Source organism: Pangasianodon hypophthalmus, chromosome 9 (assembly GCF_027358585.1).
Source record: "Pangasianodon hypophthalmus isolate fPanHyp1 chromosome 9, fPanHyp1.pri, whole genome shotgun sequence".
Taxonomy (NCBI): domain Eukaryota; kingdom Metazoa; phylum Chordata; class Actinopteri; order Siluriformes; family Pangasiidae; genus Pangasianodon; species Pangasianodon hypophthalmus.
Window position 1 is genome coordinate 9,256,089 of NC_069718.1, and position 22,219 is coordinate 9,278,307.

At 37.3% G+C, this 22,219-nt stretch overlaps 2 protein-coding genes across 9 annotated transcripts in view; one reads left to right on the forward strand and one right to left on the reverse strand.

Moving 5' to 3' along the window:
• Positions 1-5,156: 5,156 nt before the first annotated feature.
• LOC117598102 (uncharacterized) lies at positions 5,157-13,797 on the reverse strand. Of its 3 annotated transcripts, none has more exons than XM_053237171.1 (9): positions 13,654-13,797; positions 12,515-12,616; positions 11,468-12,409; positions 10,626-10,697; positions 10,510-10,539; positions 10,325-10,375; positions 9,012-9,254; positions 6,007-6,114; positions 5,157-5,894 (listed from the first exon to the last, which is right to left on the reverse strand). In XM_053237171.1, the coding sequence occupies exons 4-9, from the start codon at positions 10,669-10,671 to the stop codon at positions 5,815-5,817; spliced, it is 558 nt and encodes a 185-aa protein (XP_053093146.1). In that variant the 5' UTR covers positions 10,672-10,697; positions 11,468-12,409; positions 12,515-12,616; positions 13,654-13,797; the 3' UTR covers positions 5,157-5,814. The 3 variants fall into 3 exon arrangements, with proteins under 3 accessions (XP_053093146.1, XP_053093145.1, XP_034163517.2); XM_053237170.1 differs by lacking the exon at positions 13,654-13,797 and adding an exon at positions 12,797-12,915; XM_034307626.2 differs by lacking the exon at positions 12,515-12,616 and having other exon boundaries at positions 11,468-11,607.
• The window catches only part of rgs14a (regulator of G protein signaling 14a), a 32,911-nt gene continuing 23,485 nt past the window's right edge, over positions 12,794-22,219 (forward strand). For 2 of the 6 annotated variants that reach the window (XM_034307619.2, XM_034307620.2), the window contains exons 1-3: positions 12,804-12,926; positions 18,296-18,317; positions 19,659-19,828. In XM_034307619.2, the coding sequence (XP_034163510.2) occupies positions 12,804-12,926; positions 18,296-18,317; positions 19,659-19,828 (315 nt within the window). The other 4 variants (XM_053237169.1, XM_026919916.3, XM_026919918.3 and 1 more) reach the window with 4 other exon arrangements.

Below are 22,219 nucleotides of genomic sequence, written 5' to 3' on the forward strand. Positions count from 1 at the left end.
CTTTAGTGGTCAGACTCTTACAATTTAACAAGTAGGCTACTTTGACAGTCTAGCTAGCTAATGTTAATGTAAGTTACAGTTTACATAACATTGCAAAAAAGCATGTAACAGAAGCCTGAAACTGAGAAATAAACCAGATTCATTGTATGGTGGTGACCCACAGTTGTCCTATGATATCTTTGATATTATATCATTATTACAGATCGAGATTAACATTACAAGCTACATATTCAAAAGCTTATCTGCAATATAATAAATAGCAGTTAGGCAGTATCTGGTACAGAACGTCAAAGCTAGGTAATTAGAAGAAAATCCACATTATACTGTATAGTTACAAACATGGCAGAATTTGTACAACATTGACTAAACACTTGAACATTTAAGAATCTGTAGAGAAGTTACTGATTCAACAACACTTGTTGCATGGGGAATAAAGTAATAAAGTTTGCTGATGGTTCAAGTTTTTGTTATGCAGTCTAGAACTTAAATTGCATATTGTGCTCTAAAAGACAGGTGGAGTGTTGATCCATGGTCCAGTGAGAAGGAGTATTGATGAGTTAAAAAATTGTGTAGCACATTTCAGATGGCATTTCCGAGAGAGACACTGGAGGAAGTGCGTCGGAAAGTGGCATCCTCTCTGTCCACACTGCCACTTGTGTCTTTACGGTGGTCCTTAGGCAAGGGCTGCAGCGTACAGTGGAAACAGAAGGCATAGAAAAATGCCACCAGCAGCAGGACGCACACCATGCAGAAGATGATGGTGATGATGATAATGTTAATGTTTATGTGATCATTACTGGAGGGAAGGTTGGCAGGGGTTATGGAGTTATTTTCCATTTTGTAGGCTGAAATGCTGGAGCCTGGATAAACTCCACTCACTATGGGGGCTGCTGAAGCAGAGATCTCAGTCAGCTAGTCTGAAGGTGGATGGGGTTGTGCAAAAGCCAGCTGTTGAACTGTAGACACGTCTTTAATAGCTGCATAAAAAAGTAATATGTAAAGCTTAAATTCTCAGGACTAGTGATAATATTCAGATTACATTCCCTGTTACATTTCCTTTGCTGTTACTGAATAACATATCAGAAGATGAATAACTGAATAATAAGCTGAGAGTTGGGAGATTAATGTGCAGCCATATGAGAGTCCATATAACTGTGTGTGCATGTATGTTTGTGCTGATGTCACAGTCATATTTTGATCAAAGGTTTGCTGATGTCACCAATACGGTCTGATCAAAGGATTGCTGATGTCACAGATACATTTCAATTAAAGAGTCACTTTTGTCACAGTTACAATTTGATCAAAATATCTCTGATGTAAAAGATACATTTTGATCAAAGGTTTGCTGCTATCTATCTATCTGACAAGAGGATAAAATCAGCTGAATACAATTAATCAATAAACTCATGAACATTGTAGTCTCTGAGCATGCAGTCATTTTAATGAACTTCCATGAATATAGTTATTTAAATAAAATGATGCATCATGTGATAGTTTAGCTTGTCGTTCTGAATATCATCTTTAAAAATGAACAGTGATCAATTACCCAGTATTTACTGCATGAAAAGACAGAGGTACTCACTCAGTGATCTCCCTGTCACACACACTGTGTGGTCCTCAGCCGCTGTCCTTGTGTGTCAGTGACGATGGCTGCGTTTTTGGGAGAAGAGGGTGTGTGTGAGGAGGAGAGGACTGGAGAGGAGGGCATGGTGTTAGAGATGAAGAAGCTGTCCTCACTGGGAACGTTGTGTTGCCATAGTAATAGTATTCGACAAGAGGCTGACAGTTTGAGGGTTTGGGAAGGAATCATGTAATTATGATCTGGAAAAAAGTGTGTGTGTGTGTGTGTGTGTGTGTGTGAGTGTGTAAGAGAGCTGGTCAGTATCGCCTGGTGATAACCAGAATACAGTCTGGACAGACAGGTTCTCTGCATTTTCACATTAAAATCTACGATTTCATGCTGCAAATCACAAGCACAGTTAAGATGTTCTCATTTTTTAAGGCCCTCCATAAATATAATAATAAAAGTGTTCTGCTACTGTCTGTTCCTTGTGGAATAATACAACTTGATGCTGCACTTATATTGTGCTTTATCTGCAGTCTACCACTCAAAAGAATAGATTTTGAATAAAAGAGGCTACTCTTTACGAGAATCCACTTATCTTTTGGTCTGTTATAAAATGTAATTTGCATATTTTTTCCATTGCTGAATATCAGACATACAGACTTTCTGTCTTATTCTGTGACAACACCACAGTTATGTGAAAAATGGAAAGAGCAATAACAAACACCTTTTATTTCCTTTTTCCATCTTTCTTTTTTTCAGTAAATTCTCAATGTGAATGAGATATTGGACCTGTCTTAGACATCATGTCAGAATGTTCCTCAATGGTACACATTAAAATTTCACCAAGATGCATGTTTATGTTCAAATAAGAACCAGGTTTATTCTAAAGGAAAGGATTCATTTGCCCATCACTCTACATATCTTTCCAGTCCAGTGTTGGAAACTCCACACAGCCAACGACTACGTTTACATGCACATTAAATTCCATTTTAGGTCTATATTTGGGTTGCAGCCATATTCCGAATACAGTGTTTATATGTGTACAGGCATTACAGGAATTCCCGCTGTTATTTCCCGTGAGATTCATGATGCTGCCGTTGGTTATAGAGTATGCTCAGTTATCAGTTTTATTACTACTTTTTCACACTAATTTAATTAGGCTTTAACACTTTAACACTTCTCACCATCAAAAATGCCCCACAACACCAGCTCGAAATGGAAAGGATCGGATAAGCATCTGTTAGCACACACAATTCCTTGTGGACTGACCATATATCTCCTTTCAGTGGATTTTCTGAATAAGGTGTTTACATGCATCAAATTTCCGATTAAAACAGGCATATTCCAGGAGTGGGAATCGGAATTTGGGGAATCAAAATATTGTCTTAATCGGGCAATTGGATTGCGCTGTTTACATGACTCAGTACTATTAGAATATTGCCAAATTCTGATTAATATCGGAATATTGATGTGAATGTAAACTTATTCAATAATCTGAGTTTAGGATTGAACCGGGGACCCTGGAGATATGAGACAGCAACGCTACCTGCATGTCCCCCTTTTCCACCATACCACCCTCAACTAAGAGTTTCAACACACAGCCATGTTGACACTGTTCTACTGTTAAAACCACTGGGTAAAGTCAGCAGTACCAAAATTGGATTCAAAAGCAAACATAGTATAGGAAAAAAAATGTTCCAAAAAGTCAGAATACTGTTCAGCTTTGCACTAATTTTGAATGAGCTTGAAAAGCTTAACCAGTCAGAAATGTGGTGATCAAATTAAACAGCTGTCAATATTAACAATCATTATTAATGGCTGATATTTTCAGGCAATATCACATGAGTAAGAGCGCTGTTGTACTGAATATCAGCATGGCTATGATTCAGCTGCAGGTGTCAAGCAACACACAGACTGACTAAAATCCCATAGTAAGTGCAGTAACAGTATCAATGTAATGAACTATTACTAGAATTGGAATTTTATATAGAGAACACAGGCAAGTGGCATGATACACACAGTTATACTAAATTTCACTCTTGGAACACAGCTTTTCCAATCAAATTAACGGACCAGGACTAACTAAAAAAAAAAAAAAGATCACACCTGATCAAACGTCTGCTGCATTGCATCAAACCACAGACATCAATCAGATTCAATTTTTCCTGTTCACAAAGTTGTTGCAGATCCAATAAATACCATCATGTCAATGCAGAGCAATAACAATCACTGTGACTTTCCAATAAATGCAATAAATCCTGCAATGCAATGGATCACATCCTTAAACGTGGCTACTGTGCAAAGCATCTCTGATGTTTTTAGCCTGCTCTTTGCTTCTTAATACAGATATCTGACTCCAATGGTACTAAAAATACAAATTTCTGTCACCATTATTACATGCACTCAGCTTAGAAAGACAAAATCTGAGCCTATGCTCTACTTTATAGAGCATATTTTGACTGTGTATGGGTTCATGGCCTTGGATATAAGCACTGTTAGCTCTGTAGCACACCCAGTGTTATAGGCTGTTACTGCAGTAGTGTACTATATGTTTCATATTATTATTCACCACACATTTGCACCTCCAAGGCACTCAGTATTTCAACAGCATGTTTGAAAAGGTTTGCATTCACACAGACCTAATTAACATAATGCGCACTCTATTATTCATTCATTTATTCATACTGTATTTTGAACCCAGCTCTAAGTTTAGTGTCACTCTTCCAGGAGTCTCTGAGATCTGAGCTCAGTGCAGCTATCAGGAACATCCTCCACATGCAAAAAGCTCATTTACATATGGTTTCCTCGCCTACACTGCACATGACATAATTCATCCAGTTATGCCTTGAAAATCACCTGAACATTGGAGCATGAAGTTCTTCTGTATGATAGAAATTAGCAGTTGTCATTTTGGATCTCAGTAAATCAGAGCTGTACTAGTTGTGTTCATAGTTAGATAAATCATTGGTCTCAGTCTTTAGCTAACTTACACTCTGTGACCATATCTTCCAGTACGCCTAGCAACAGTTCTCACAATTTTAATCATTTGGATGGTGAGTGCATTGTGTGTTTCATCTGAATGCACCTCTAGAGATATTAGAGATATTAATATTCCTGATGTTTTTTTCTTACGTCCATTGTCACTGCACCTTCACAATATCTGTATATATATATATATATATATATATATATATATATATATATATATATATATATATATATGTAAATCTAATTGTAAAAAAGGATATCGGCAATCATCTCCTAATCCGAGATCTAAAAAAGTTATTTTTTGAAAGTTGCACAAGCATTTAATTGAAAATAAGGCATCAAATGATCTCACTACTCTCTAAAGAAAAGTGAACAATAATAGAACAGTGAATAAAATAAGTTAAACTGTTATTCATAGCTTTATTGGGCTGGAATAATAAAACCAAATCAAATCAGACATCCTCGTAGGAATTACATGGATCAATGCCTTGCTATTTAGTATAAAATCAGTTATCAGTAGTAAAATAACACAATATACTTTAATAGAGACAAAGTAATAAAAAAGATCTATTTATCTATCTATCTATCTATCTATCTATCTATCTATCATCTATAACAAATTTGAATACTAATCAAAAAATATTTGTATTTACAGAAGAACCATTCTGTTTACTTGATTTTTGTGTATGTTACCCAAGTAGGTCAGCTATAAGTATGCATTTAAAGTTATCACATACACTGAATGGCATTTAAATGAGTTGAATTTCTATTAATAGTATCTGTATGAATGTATTGTGATATTATTATTGATTAATAACACTGCATAGAATATCATAAAGCCACAGAATATTATTTATTTTTATTATATATTTATTTATATCATTGTTCTAGTTATTATATAATTATTTAAAAATATAATTATTAAAATATATTATATACATATGTACACTTTGTGTACAAAGGTTAATTTTAATATTATTTTTGACCCATATTAACTGTACATATAAGCACTTGCAATTAGCTGACCTGGTGATTAATGATTTAATTATTAAATATTTATTTATTTATTTATAAAAATCATTATATCCATAAAAACATGTTTTATGCCACATAGCCATTAAGTAAAGCAAGCAATCATTTTCAAACAAGAAGAGATATAGTGTCCATAGAGGAAAATGAAAAATTTATATCTCAGCCTCACATGCTCACCTGTAACAAATTAAATAATTACATTTAGTCACTAACTGCCTCCGTCTCTCTCACCAGTAGCTTGTGACGGTCGCAGTGCTGTCATTGCTCTGCATCGCTTGTCTCTGTTGCCTCCTGGCCTGCCTTTCAACTATTGAAAGTCAAACAAATCCAGAGGCAAGACTTAAATGCTAGGCAAGTACCAATTTATACTTACATGTAAATAAATGGTCTTTTATGTAGTTGACTGAGGCTGATCTCACCTTCTCCTCTCTTCAGCATAATCTTCATGGTGATACCAAACATGAGGATGACGATAAAAGCTCCCACTCCACAGATCAGCAGAACGGTGGCGACATCAGTTTCATTGCCTCCGGAAAAAAATGACACAAATGTCCAGACAAAAATCAGGCAGCTATGAAGGAATTCTACATAGTTGAAAACGTGAAATTCTGTTGATTGTCTACATAATAGTAGAAAGTGAAGGCGAGTCGGCTTGAACACTTTTCACCACTCACTTACCTGATGGTCTTCGTCAGTTTAAACTGGATTTAATTCCAGTAGCCTTCACTTCCCACTACTACATGTTCAAAATAAACTAGAGTCTCTTTATCAAATACATTCCTTTATTGATTTCAATTACAAATTTCACATCAATATTTCTGGCAGAAATAACCAACTGATAAAATACAACAAATGTATCAACGAATATATTTTCACATATAAATCTTATGTCGATTATGCAGCATTTTATTATCATTAAAAAGCCAACAGTCCAAAATTATAATAATAATAATAATAATAATAATAAAAAATACAGGCAGCAAAGATACTAAGATCAGGCTTACATAAAGATCCAAAGGCATAAATGAGAAATGAGAAAGCAAGACATGTAATTATTGATGTGGTGAAGTATTCAAGTAGATATTTATTTAACATTTAAGGAAGAAGTTTTTTTTTATTGTCCACATTTTGCAGCAAGTTTTCCACCATGGGAAAGTCTTCAGGACAGACAACTTTGCCCCCTGATTTCTCAGTAACATGACAGAATAAATGATACATGTGAAATAAAGAGAGACTGGTGGGGAAATGACTGTTTATAGCTGATATAATGTAAGTGGTGACAGGGAGTAACTGGTTTTTTGGACTTTCACAGCATTAAATGTAACTAGAAATGAGTAAAATGTATGTCCTTCTTTAATAAATGAAGAAAATTTTCAATTGCTGTGGTATAAGAGGAATAAAATACTTCAGGCTGTGCTGTTATTTCAGAATAATCAACAACAGGGTGGTCACAGCATCATTAAACCAGAGACAGTGGATGACTGCAGAGGTGCAAGTGCTACTGAAAACCTGAAACACTGCCTTCAGATCTGCTGACAGGGCAGCCCTCCAAACAGCAAGGGCCAATCTGTCCTGGGCTATCAGAGAGGCGAAGCACAACTATGCACAAATAAATCCATGGCCACTTCCAAAACACCAAGGACACATGGCGTATGTGGCAAGGTATTCAGGCCATCACAGACTATAAAGCTACACCACTTGTCTGTGATAGTGATGCATTGTTCCCAGACGCACCAAACAATTTCTGCAGTAGATGCCAGGAAAACTCTGTCTAGAGTTAACCCATGGAAAAACCACTGGTCCTGACAACATACCTGCTTGGGTGCTCAGGGAATATGCTGATCAGCTTGCAGATGTCATCACAGACATCTTCAACATTTCCCTGAGCCAAGTAGTCATCCATGTGTTCTTCAAGACTACCACCATCATCCCTGTACCAAAGAAATCATCTGTATCCTGCCTAAATGACTAGATGTCTACTGACCCATTGCACTCACACCTATCATCATGAAGTGCTTCGAGCAGCTAGTCATAAAACACATTAAGAGCCGTCTTCGCACCATACTGGACCTATTTCCGTACGCCTACTAACATAACTGCTCAACAGAGGATGCCATATCTGCTACCATCCAACAACAGGACAACTATTGAGAGAGTAAAAGGCACCAAGTTTCTTGGTGTGCACATGATGGAATACCTCGTCTGTACTGTCAACACCACCTGCCTAGCCAAGAAGGCCCAGCAGCACCTCCACTTCCTGTGGAGGCTGAAGAGAGCCAATCTCCCCACTCCCATCCTCACCACCTTCTACTGAGGGACAATAGAGAGCATCCTGGCCAGCTGTCTCACCATGTGGTATTGGAACTGCACAGTCTCCGTCCACGAGGCTCTACAGCTGATTGTGAGAACATCTGAAAAGATCATTGGGGTCTCTCTACCACTCATTGTCACCTCATACAATAATCGCTGCATCCGTAGAGCCACCAGCATTGTGGACGACCCCTCTCACCCATCCCATGGACTCTTCACCCTCCTGCTATCTGGCCGTAGGTACAGGAGCATCCGTGCCACCACCAGCAGACTCTGGAACAGCTTCTTGCCTGAGGCAGTCAGACTACTCAACACCCTGCTGCCTCCCAACGCTCACCTGCGCTAGTCAATCACCTAACCCAGTATGACTCAATAGCACTGCACACCTGCACTTTACAAAGATGCATCAGACCCTTTTTATTTATAAGACTCTTTTTGCTGTCAGTATTGCTACTACACTTATTGCTGCTACACTACACAATAATTTACAGTCCATTATTCAATAGCTTTCTCACACAACACTGTTCTGTTTTCCTGTGTGTTTATTTATTGTCCTGTGTATTTCCTGTCCTGCACTCGTCTCACACTGTTGTGTATTTGCACTTTATGTAGCATTGTATACTGTTATGTGTTGCACCTTGCTCCTGGAGAAACGACATTTAATTCCAATTTATATTTATACTATATAAAGGAATGACAATAAAAACCCATTGACTTGACTTGATCAGGGTGGTCACGTTCTACAACATTAAATGTAAGTGTCAACGGTTAAAAGTATGAAGTGTGTCATTCTTTAATAAAGTCAAAATTGTAATCATTGAGAAATTGAGGGAGAAAACACTTTGGGACATGCTGTTATTGGAAACTAATCAAGTTCAGGCTGGTAACATCACATTTTCCTATAACAACATGCCCAGTCATATTTTATTCCATATTTGTCATTATATGATAGTGAAGTATTATTATTATTATTATTATTAGTAGTAGTAGTAGTAATAGTAGTAGTAGTAGTACTATATATTACCTAAGACTTTCATTTATTTATGAATATGAAATTAGGACTATGAAATATTTTATATGATGTGTTTCTAGAGACAAATTTCTTAATACTTACAATTTATTTCATTACAGGAAGAAGTGAAGTTTCCACATGGACTCAGAACAGTACAGATGACTATCACTTTCTTCGTGATTTTCTGATCTAAAGTGCCCTGGTTCTGGTTGTCTAACTTCTTCCGGTCCTGCCACCACTCAAAGCCGCAGATCAGGTTCTGAGGCAGGCTAGTATTACAGGTCACGCTGACACTGGTACCACAGTTGTTTACAGAGTTGTTCTTCATCTGTACAGTGACGTTACCTGTATCATCAAAATGACAAATGTCAAATGTATACAGTACATACATACATACATACATATATATATATATATATATAATGAGCTAATGATAAATAAAGGAAATAGTTTTTGTTCTTAGTAAAATACTCTTACTCACATTACCATAATGTCTTTTTCATAAACTTTGAATCAACACTGAAGCACAAAAAATGTAACTTTTTTTGTAATTTTTTCTTGTTAAGAATTTTTTGTACCACTCTGTTTTCTTAGATGCGCATTTCGTTGCCCATTAGTGTCTGTTCTTTAATCAGCTAAACTGCTTGTAAACCAACCATGTGTTTTAGAGGAAAAATCCACCCAACAAGTAGCATTTTAATCTTTATAATTAACAAGCGACATTCAGTGGCATCCAAGATTAATTTCTGAGTTGACTTTTTTATTTTCAACTTCTTTCATTGACATTTTGGTTTTTTTTTTTCATTTTCATTTGACACTTTATTTAGCAGTTTCCTACATTACCCACAATGCTGTTTGACTACCTTCTGATACCTGCTGATGAATTCGACTGTAACTAAACAGAGCGATGCAGCAGCGCTTTAGTCCTTTAGTCTGTCCAGCTCTCTCACCTAGTCATCTGTACACTCTGCTAAAAAAGATCAACTTCCAAAGCTTCAATGTTCATACCAATACCACCAACACCATCACGCTCATCATCTCATAGATTGCTAACTAGCTGAGTTGACTCTCTTCTGTAACTGTCATATAGCTGCATTCTTGCTCTTTTGTTTGCTGAAACAGTGAAACCTGACTGTGTCTCCTATTAAATGCCATTATAACTGTGTTAGCAATATCAATGTCCCCATGTGACCTCAGTGCGGCACACAACCGCTACTTGCTCACAGGAATAACTGAAATACATCACCACCCAAAAAGTTGGCACCAGAATCACTAAGCACATCATATTTCAAAACATATTTAACGTGTCTCAGGGTAGAGAAGAGAGTTTGGTGAGTCATTTGGTAACAGTTTTGTAACTGCATTCTTTATATGAGAAAAAATATAACAGAAAAAATAAAAACTTTAATACTGACCAGGAGGACATTGTGTCAAGTTCTGTGAACACGGTTGGAATCCTTTATCAGCTAATACAGGAAGCAACATGATACAGTGATGAGACAAACACATCGCCTGTTATTGATTTACAGTAAAAGACACAATTCCAGTGAGAACACTTATGGATAATAAGTTAAGACAGACAAGCAGTCAATGACTTTACCTGCACTGAATGAATTAGACAGTACATGGTCTAGAGAGAGGGAGAAAGAAAAGTACAAAAAATAACTAGAAGTTATTAGGCATAAATATGTGATGTGTGTTACAGTGGAAACTCACAAATCAATGTAGAGATGAGGAGAGAAGTCAGGCCTGCTACATCCATCTTTCTGCCAGGGTCATTACTGAAAACTAAATCACGTAAGCCATATATGAAATGTTGCAAACAACAACAACAACAACAAATTTTGTTTAAAAAAAAAAAAAGAACTATCATATTTCTTATTAAATATATATATATATATATATATATATATATATATATATATATATATATATATATATGTGTGTGTGTGTGTATATATATATATATATATATATATACACACACACACACACACACACATATATATATATATATATATATATATATATGTGTGTGTGTGTGTGTGTGTGTGTATATATATATATATATATATATATATATATATATATATATATATATATATACAAAACTCTCTCCAAATGTGCTGTCGAGATAAAGTTTCAAATTCTCAGTGTAACACTAATATAAACAAATTACATGTAATCATACAGTCACATATTACTCACTTCCTCCTAACTCAAATAGCTTAGGTTGTAATTTAATTCTGCCATAATCAGTCCATATAACTTCTATTATAAAAATAAATTCTACATAACACTGAAACAACAATAAAATTTTTCAATTTTAATATTAATTTTTTTTTTCCAAAGGAATGAAAAGTTTACAGACATTTTTAACAATCATTATGAATTTTGTGGGATGTAAACTGAGCTGTATTACTGAAATAATGAAACAATATCATATAATGAAAGGCTTGCACCTAAACCTACTTCTAACCAGAGTATAAGCAACCAAAAACAAACTTTAGGAAAGAGATAGAAGGGAAAAATAAGTTTAAATCATTCCATAATCCTACCTTCAGAAGTGGCATATGTTGTATGTGCGTGCGTGTAAAACAATGATGTGGGAAGTGATGTGGAAAGTGAAGGAGGTGAAACCTTGCTCTTTATGGCTGGAATGAGTTTGCTTTGGAAAGTGATCCTCCTTTCCTGTTCTCTATGCAAATGACAGCAAAGATACAGTATGTAAAGTCAGTAATGCAACAGCAAACACATAGCTATGCTGCTTTGCATACCACAGTAGCATCATATTCTTCAAGAGAAACATATTCAGGAAGTACAGAGAGTTATAAACCTACTATATATACACACAGTTGAGATCCACTTTATGAAATAATTCATATAAGTGATGTGACAGGAAACGTGCAACTGAGTAATATGATTAATATGATTCATTAGGTAAAGATCTGAAAGTTTAAATTGAATAAAGTCATCCTACAATTTTAATATGAATTATGTGAACAAATTCTTCCTAATAAAATTAAATATAAAAAATATGTAAATATGAATATATTTGTATTTATATTTATATATATTTTCCAGGTACACACTTTGGCACTTTTGGTACTTTTAACTTTGTTGACCTTGTGAGTCTCATCAACACTTTTGAACTTTTTCTTTAGAAAAGCTTTTTTGGTCATTTTATCTATCTATCTATCTATCTGATGTTCTTTAAAAGCTTGTTCTTATATTTATGTTTAAAAGTTGGCTTTGAGCTTGGGTTGCCATGTGCATGGAGTTTCACGCGTCGACTCTGTCCACGTGGGTTTCCTCCGGGTTCTCTGGTTTCCTCCCACCTCCCAAAACACAGGAGGATTAGCTAAGATAAACTGCCCATAGTGTGTTGAAGAGTGTGCGAAAGGATCGTCGTGATGGACTGGCCTCAGATTCAGGGTGTCAGATTCATCACAGGCCTCATGCCTCGTGTTCCAGGGACAGACCCCGGGTGCGCCGCGACCCTGAACGGGATGAAGCAGTTACTGAAAGTGAGTGAGTGAGGCAAATTTGCTTCTTACATCAATTTCCAATTTTTTCCCCCCCTGTCCTAATGGCATACCAGGTACCTGATATCAGGTAAAGACACCTCTCCACTGAGGAACTCCATTTCACTTTTCCCTTCAGTGTGTTCTGTTCAAACTGTTCCTCTTGTTGTCCAGCAGAGGGCGCTGTGTTTCAGAAAAACAGACTTGTTCAATTAGACTTTATTAAAGTACCTGCCTGCAGCACAGCTGTGGAAACTTTCTGACTTCCAGCTGAGGCTCAACACGTTAGTAAACATATCTAGTTCAACAAATCAGATGAAGTTTGCAGTGTTATTCTGAGTAAAGAGGTAAACAGCTTCTCACAGACAGTATGGTGGCAGTCAGGGCCTTAACCCAGGCCTTCATTTCTCACTGGAGCACGCCGAAGTGGATTAAGAAAAAAATCAGAGAGAATTTAACTAAAATGCTTCCAAAAGCGCGCAAGGTGAGTTCAGTGAGTATCACTGCATGATCTGCTCCATCCATGTCACAGCTCACCTCAGCTCACCTCACCTCAGGTGAAACATCTTCTCCACATATTCTCTCTGCCCTTTATCTGTTCCTACCCTTTTACTTTCACTCTAAACTCACAAAAGAATCAGAGATAAGCTCTGGGGAGAATGTGTAATGCGAATTCACTGCGTTTCCATGCAGCATACTTCAGAAATCAGTAAACATTTCTGTCTGAATATACATCCGCATCACCAAGCGGCTATTTTTACTCAGAGCGCGCATGCGCAGTTTACCAGCTCAGGTAGAAAAGTCACTAAAAACCAAAGTGCCTCCTAAACATTATGTTTTCACCTGATCTCAATATAATACAATTAAAAGAGTTTGATGAATTTCTAATTAGAGTAATACAGATATTAGACTATGTTTACAATCTTTTCATGAAGCAAAACATTGCTAAAAACTAAATTTTGTGAAATATATTGATTTTATATTTAAACTGCATTAGTTGTTATGTGTTGGTTGTTTCTTTCTTTCTTTCATTCATTCATCTTCAGTAAGAGATTTATCCTGGACTGGGTCACAGTGGGTGTGAGGTGGGAATACACCCTGGACAGACACCAGTCTATCACAGGGCACCACACACACACACACACACACACACACACACACACACACACACACAGACAGAGTCAGATCTAAGGGCAATTTAGCATCACAAATCCACCTACCAGCATGTTTTTTTGAGGTAGGAGGAAACCAGAGAATGTGCACAGAGACTCCACACAGACCCCGGCCCGATCAAACCAGGAGTTGTTCATTAATTCCAAATAAATATTTAGCAACGGGAAGCTCCATTGCAAAATATCTGAACCTCCCTCAACTAACATGATTCACAGGAAGTTGCATCATCTTTTCATCAGGAAGATGACGATTCAGTGACATGCAAGTTGAATTAATTTCCATTTTACTATTACTGGTGGTTTTTACAGCCTTGCACTAAGCTTTCCAGGGATTGGCTCCGGATCCACTGTGACCCTGACCGGGATAAAGAATAATTTTAAGAATTAATTATTAATTATTTAGTTGTATTAATGTTTTGACTCTTTTATTACAAAATAATCACATTATAAAACAAGTAACTGTAACTGCTAAAATAAACAATGAGAGCAACATGAAAGAATCAGGTGATCCTGAACAAACACACATACACACTTGCACAAATGCCCCAAGAAAAATAGCTATATGTGTTCTCTGTTTAAAATATCAGTCTAGCTAGCAAACATTAGCTCCCTAGCTAGGCTACATTACCTAGCATTGCCTAGCTTTCCTGCCAGTTTAAACTTGTTGCTTTTGGTGCTTAGTTTTACCTTAAAGTTAACAATACTGTATGTTTTACTGTATCATTACAATTTATACCACAGCGCTGTTGTATTTTCGAATCGGATACGCTATTGTTTCTGTAGTAATAACCCGTTCACAGAGACCTGTATGACAGAAGCTCAACGTTAACTGATTTTTTTAAAAAAAGTGTATAATTGTTGATTTGGTGAATTTTTCAGTGAGGGGACATTTATTTAGCTATTTGGAAGGAGTCTCCAGTGTTAGCACTTTGTAAAAGCCAGAAGTAAGGTTGTAACTGTAAGTCACATGACATGGTAACAAGACAAGCTGCATTTTTTTTTCTTAATATCATCACAATAGAGCGGAATAATAGATAGGCTGGAGAGGGAACGTTTATAGATGCTATAACATGAACAATAACAGGAAATAACGTGTTTTGCATATGTAAAATATACCTAAAAAGTATGACGTGGTGTTTTGTAATAAATAAAGATTGTTAGCATTGGCAAATTGCTGTAGTATAAGAGGAATAAAACACTACAGGATGCACTGTTATTGGAAAATAATCAACTTTGGGGTGGTAAAAGTGACTCTGCTTCATGTCCACCCATATCACACCACCCTATCGTTGGTTATTTTCCTATAAAAGCATGCACAATCACAGCAGTGTTAGAGTAGCTGTACAGTAAGGCCCTTTGATACTCTATAGTCTGCCAGTGCTGTAAAAATATGGAGAGGTAAAAAAAAAAAATTTTTTTTTTTTCCTCAGAGGGATCTTATAGTCCACCCTTTCCCAAAATATATTACACATCTATTGGACACCCCTGCTGATGAATCAGAAAGTCATGTGTGTGTGGGGGTGTGTGTGTGTTGAGTTTGTGGTGATGTTGATATGCCTGGAGGGCCTGACTTTGGCGTGTGGTTGCATGTTTAGGTTCCTTTATATTGCAGCTCGTATCACAGAGTTGCTCAACAAGGTCAAGAACGAGTTTTTAGTCAGAGCAGCCACTTCCCCTTGTGGTGTGTTGCTATGGCAAGACTTCCCTTCGGAACAGGAAGTGACAAGCCGTGCGAAGTAACGGGGCGTGAAGTAAAAGAGTAGGGTGTGCTCGCTTTCTGGTGAGGTGTCCTCGCTCTCAGCTGGATCGAGCCATGGCCAACAAAATGAAAACTCTGGCAGTGCCAGCCAGTAATCTGGTAAGTGCAAACCTGGGTTCGATTTTCTTCTGCATTATGGAGACTTTTTGTAAATAAATCACAGGGAGTGTTGAAGAGCTTTGAAGAGTCAGAGTGGAAGCAGTTTTGGTTTTACAGTTTCTCCACTTCAGCATGGCACTGCTGAAAGATTTAAAGATGCTTGCTGTGACAGCACTGTCAACGTCAAGGCAATGATTGATGGACTTCTTTCTGTTTTCTGGCAATTAAAACACCAACATGGGACAAAACTAAAAGGTTGGAGCAGGAACTTGACAGATTTAGTTCATTTGGTTACATTTTAAGGATGTGAAAAAGAAATAAAGTGCTTGTTGGTGCATAGAGATGAGCAGATCTGAAATGCATCATCTCATAATGCTATTCTGTTGCGTACAAAAGTCTGTGCACCCTTTGTAGCGACTTCTAGTGTTCGGTTTCAAGAAATTGAAAAGGTCAAATAGTTTATGTGTGTGGGGGGATTTTACTTGGTTTTAAACAGCAGGACACGCCCACATTCATTGTACCTTCTTGTAATTCTGTGTCTCTTTGTAGATAAAATGTAAATCAGAAGGTCATTTTCCTTCCCCTGACCCATTTTTTGGGGGGCGGGGTGCAAACATTTGCACTTGACTGTAAATAATGTAGCATATCTGCTGCAAAATCATGATGTAAAATGAGCTAAGCTACTTTTTAAAGATGCAACAACACAATTCTCTAATTTTCTGCATAGTTTTAACTTTTCTCCTAAGTTCTTTTATTAAATAAAAGAAATACTGCAGCACTTTCCCCAAGCAAGCAATGCACAATACAGTGCTGCTGCTTGCATGTATGACAGGGACTTCACTGTCTTGATACCTCTAGCTAGTGTTGTGGTGGCCCGTGATCAATAAAAGATATGTGGTGTTTTGCTGCACTAGCACATTTAAAGTAAAAAGAAATCTGTGGTTTTCATAACAGTAAGATTGCTGATGCAGTTGTTTGTGCTGAAGTCTGACAAGATCAGACAAGAATTGGAGCAAACGAACAGTCAATAATATTTTCTCCTTGTTTTTATGCTGATGACTGCAAGCAGACATGATGCATAGGCTTTCTGCATGCACAAACATGTGAAGAGGTCGGACCGTTTTAGTCGAAACATACAATACATACAGGGGAATGACTAAGTCCCTAATAAAACATGATGGGGCATGCTGTGGTGGAGAAAATAACAACAGGGTGGTGTGATGTGACTTGATGAAAAGTGGAGTTACTGTTACCACATAAACATGATTCATTTCCAATACCATGAAGTGTTTTTTTTAATTAATTTTTTTAATAGCACAGCAGATAGCCAACACTAACAAGTTCTCAAGTAATAAAGAACGCCACGTCATACTTTTTGTCCATTTATAGATATGTTGGAAAATCTGTGAGACGTTAATTCCTGTTATCACTTAGCAGCTATAAACAGTCATTCCCTCACCAGCTTCTCTTTTTTCTTTCTTTTGAAGTTAATAAAACAAAAAAAACCAAAAATGCAGCTTGTCATGGTAAAGAAAATCCACAAAGCTCAAAGTCCTGAAAATTCTCATGTGGAGGAAAACATACAGATTTACCGTCTGACTGTTACAAAGCTCTAGCACTGGAGACTCCTTAAAAAAATAATAAATAAACATACCCTTACAGGGAACATCACCATAATGACAATTACACTCCTTTTTTTTTTTAAAAAAAATCCATTTATGTGGCACAACTGTCATACAAGTCCCTATAAATTAGCCATTCCTACAGAATGCATTCGAATGAGCACTTTAATATGAAACTTGTGATTTGCTTTGCATCCGGAACTGCTGTCAAAGCTGCTGTTATAGGAAATGAATCAATGCCTTCTGACCAATCAGATTCGAGAATTCAACAGCGCTGTAGTATAATAATAATTATTTATAGGTTGCATCAAAGCTTAAACACAACGTAAGTAAGCACGAATAGCTAAACATGGGGAGGGAAGAACTTCAAGTATAACCATAACTGCAGTTAGGTGCAGAAGTTTGTATACCCTGAAGACATTTTATTTAGATCCACAAATGGTTTTGTGTTTTAAGTTTCACAGATGTTCCTTCATTATCAGAAGTAACAAACTGGTCAAACTGTGTATGTTAAGTTATTAGTAATGGAAAAAAATGTATTTGTATCTCCTTTTCTAAATTTGATGTAGCAAATATTCTCCAAAAGCTTGTCTGCTCACTTTTTGCTTTTCTAACTCTAATGATTTGGGTAAAATTCCACACATTGTTCTGATGTGTTTGAACTCTGCCACAGTGTTTGGCTAATCGTTTCCCATTCATCTTGGAATAACTGTTAAAGCTCTTGCCAGGTGATGGATCAGTTCTGGTGATCAAGAACTTCTCTTCTAGCCATCTTGATATGGCCTTGATTTTGGATTGTTGTCTTGTTGCAGAATACACCCCCTTTTCACTTTTTTTTTTAAATAGCCATGGGTGTGCAAACTTTTGTATTCAGTTGTACTTTTGAATTGCATTAATGAGAGCTTCTGTATGAAGGGGAATTTATTAGGATTAGCTGACACAGAAACGAGGGTGTCATTGAGAATTCTGCGTATAGGACTTGTGAGAATGGGGTCAGATGTGTCATGAAAAGCAAGATGATGAAACTCCAGTTTCCTGTGTAACAGCTGCCACTCTCCACTGAACACCTTCAGTGCAAGAGCAAACCGCTCAGCTGTTTGGGAGACAATATCCTGTTGTGATCTTGCAGCTTTACCCCAATTCATGCACGTTGTTTAGATAGGTTTATCACCCTGTTTGACTTTTTGTCTTGTGTGTTTGCTTCTTGCAGACGCAGGCAGTTTCGGATGGGGGTAAGTACAAATTGAATTCTGAAGTTGCATCTCTGCTTTTTTTTTCTCTCTGTTGATTGACGTGTTTAATCTTCACGTCCCATAGATCTGAGACAATTACAGGATTTGTTTTTATTTCAGCTTGAAAGGGGAAAAGGAGAAGAATTTGTTTACACCAACCTCTTTTTGTATTTGTTCTAAAGCATAAAAAAGTGATGGATGTGTGGATTTAGCATGCATTTTAATATTAAAGTTGTGAAAGTTTGGTGAAGAGGAACAGCAGAAACTCTCACTGCAGCAGACAGATGGTACTGAGGAAGCTTTCTGCCAAACGTAGAGAGTAGGAGGAGGAAAGATGACATGATGATTAATAGACTGCATGCGTATTTAAGCCTGGGCCACACTACAAGATTTATACCATCCTAACTGATGTTGATATAATGAAGTAATGACAGATTTCACAGATTGTTGTCGTGGATCATACTTCAGTCATCAACCTCCCCCATACTACAAGAATAAAAACATCACACACTTTTAGATTAGGAAACTGAGTCCTGACGAAAACCTTTGGTTTTGAGGTTTGTCCCAAATCTCAAAAACTGAGATCTCAGAATATCTCAATAACGAATTTCACATGAACGGACATGTACCGCTTATTGGTTATCGGTGTTTCGTGCAAAAATTGCAGTGTGAATTACAAACATTAAAATGATTCGTTTACTCTTTAACCCTACCACGCCCATTGTACATGAAGCCCCGCCCCCTCCAGAATCAGTGGTGGCCAGCAGAGTTCACACACGTAGCCTTCCATCATTTCAAGTTACAAAATTAGCTATAAACACAGAAACACCAAATAATGTACTGACGTTGTCGTTCATGTTGTCACTGATCCAAACATTTACTAGTTTATCATGTTAACTTAATGATTGAATTAACGTTACCTGACCAACAGAAACGTAGCTAAGTCTCCGTCCAACTTCATCACCTTTACAGTCAGTAGGTTCGTCCATCTTGGAAAAGCAGCATCAAGATTTTCCACACAACTGTCGTATCTGCCAATGTTGGTGAACAAAACTGAATTCTGCCATATTAGCTTTTTAAAACAATAAACATGGGGGCGTGTCTATAACATGACTGACAGGAGAAATGTAAACTCAACCCAGCAGTTGTTTGTTGAGACACTTCTTTCTCTGTACAATTATGTTCAACAATTGTTTCATATTCCCCAGAGATTGCTATTACTCTTAATAGTAAGTACAATAAAAATATGACTAATGCATCTTTAAGCCTGTCTATAATTCTGTACTTTTGTATAGAAATGAATCCGGTTGCGTTTTAAATGTTTTCTCCTCATCTCTGAAGAGTTGAACACGTCGAGGTTGTCGGGCACAGGCAGCAGCCCGAGTCTGAGCAGCGGCTCTGCTGGAGGAGAGGTTGCTAGTGGAGTGGACGGTCCGGCCAGCAGGGTCGTCAGCTGGGCCGTGTGCTTCGAGCGCCTGATGGAGGACCCAGTCGGAGTGCGCTACTTTACTGTAAGAGCTCAAACCTGAATTCTCACCTCAGTCTTTTTTTTTCTTTCCTCAAATGGTTGCGTTACGTTTAACACTATGAACTTCTTTTGTCCTTTATCTGCACAAGAATTCCTATGTGATTCAAAATACTAAGAAAAAAACCTGAAAAATCAAATATTATACAGTTAGAAAATAGAAGTAAGATATAGGTATGAGAGAAACCAAATGTTTGTGTTTTTTATTCTTTTATTGGAAAACTGGAATAAATGGATCTAACTGGAATAGGCAGATCTGGATCACTCTAAATAGGCACAAAAACACATTTTCTTTGCAGCTGATAAACACAAGACAAATCTAAGCGTATAGTTCCTTACAGTAACTGTTTCACCAAACAAATACAATTGCCTTCAATAAAGTCCATAAATACAAAGATTTAGGTGTTTGATGTTTAATTTAATTTTAATCTCCGATTTTTTTAAAAACTTTTTTAAATTGTCAATAGTGGGCAAATGTATGGAAATGTATGGAAGCCTAAAGGATAGTTGTCACCTTTAAACCTTGGCTGTTTGAGTAACAGATTTTGTCAGATCTTCATCCCTAAACCATATGCACCCCCCCAACTACACCATATACGCCCCCCGACTACACCATATACACCCCCCGACTACACCATATGCACCCCCCAACTACACCATATACACCCCCCAACTACACCATATGCACCCCCCCAACTACACCATATGCACCCCCCAACTACACCATATGCACCCCCCAACTACACCATATACACCCCCTAACTACACCATATACACCCCCTAACTACACCATATACACCCCCCCAACTACACCATATACACTGCCCAACTACATAATATACAACCCCAACTACACAATATACACTCCCCAACTACACCATATACACCGCCCAACTACACCATATACACCGCCCAACTACACCATATACACCCCCCCCCCCAACTACATAATATACAACCCCAACTACACCATATACACCCCCCCAACTACATAATATACAACCCCAACTACACCATATACACTGCCCAACTACACCATATACACCCCACAACTACATAATATACAACCCCAACTACACCATATACACCCCCCAACTACACCATATACACCCCCCCAACTACACCATATACACCCCCCAACTACACCATATACACCCCCCAACTACACCATATACACCCCCAACTACACCATATACACCCCCAACTACACCATATACACCCCCCAACTACACCATATACACCCCCAACTACACCATATACAACCCCCAACTACATAATATACAACCCCAACTACACCATATACACCCCCCAACTACACCATATACACCCCCCAACTACACCATATACACCCCCCAACTACACCATATACACCCCACAACTACACCATATACACCCCCCAAATACATAATATACACCCCCCAACTACACCATATACACCCCCCAACTACACCATATACACCCCCCAACTACATAATATACAACCCCAACTACACCATATACACTGCCCAACAGTTCAGTAGTTTTTGACCTATTTATATTCCAGATAGATGGATGGCTAATTTTATTACTCATCTGTCAATATGTCTGAAAGAAAAAGGCATTTGAATCATGTAGGCTCACTTCTAGAGGTCGTGAGATTCAGTGCGCAGTGTAAAAGTGTGGTGACGTTTTTACACAGATGGAGGATAACTGGCTGATGGTGCGTGCTCTGCTCCACTGTACAACTAAACGGGTCAGATTTGCTAGAAATAAATACTATTCCATCCAGACCTCTCTGAATAGCGAGATTTCGTATTTGCTTTTTGTAAGATAAACTAAGAAGTGTTGTGCAGTGTAACTTTTTTTCTCAGAACTATCTGCTTTCCAGTGTCCTTTTTTTTCCCTAGCTCAGCATATTTGCATGACTCAGAGCAAGATAGTGGTTAATGCTTCATTTTAGCCAGCTCACAGCTGTCTTGTGAAATATCTCTCTGGAAACATTACCACTAATGTGTCATTACAGATGGGAGTCAGCATTGTGAGTGTGTTTACATGATGAAAATATGATTATATGGATTGTATCCCAATAATATGGTTATTTAGCAATACATAGAGAGATACATAGATAGATACAGCATTATTGTCGTTGCACAGTACAGGTACTCGTCAAGGAAATTAAGTTTAGCATCTACCAGGAGTGCAAATAGTAATGTTGTGCAAATTAACAGTTAGGTGCAGGTTGAATATGTAATCATGTAGTCTCACTTCTAGAGGTCATGAGATTCAATGTGCAGTGTAAACGTGTGGTGACGTTTTTAATACATACCATTAATCTATTTTAATTTTTCTACATTTACACTGTTAGACCAGAAAAAAGTAATATTCCCCCAAGTAAATA

Bases quoted from the DNA above. Each gene is read 5' to 3' on its own strand.
- LOC117598102 (XM_034307626.2), bottom strand. From the start codon at position 10,671: ATGGATGTAGCAGGCCTGACTTCTCTCCTCATCTCTACATTGATTT. The intron at 10,376-10,509 runs GTAAAGTCATTG...TTCCTGTATTAG, and splicing joins GTCTAATTCATTCAGTGCAG to CTGATAAAGGATTCCAACCG. The intron at 9,255-10,324 runs GTCAGTATTAAA...TTGATGATACAG, and splicing joins CTTGACACAATGTCCTCCTG to GTAACGTCACTGTACAGATG.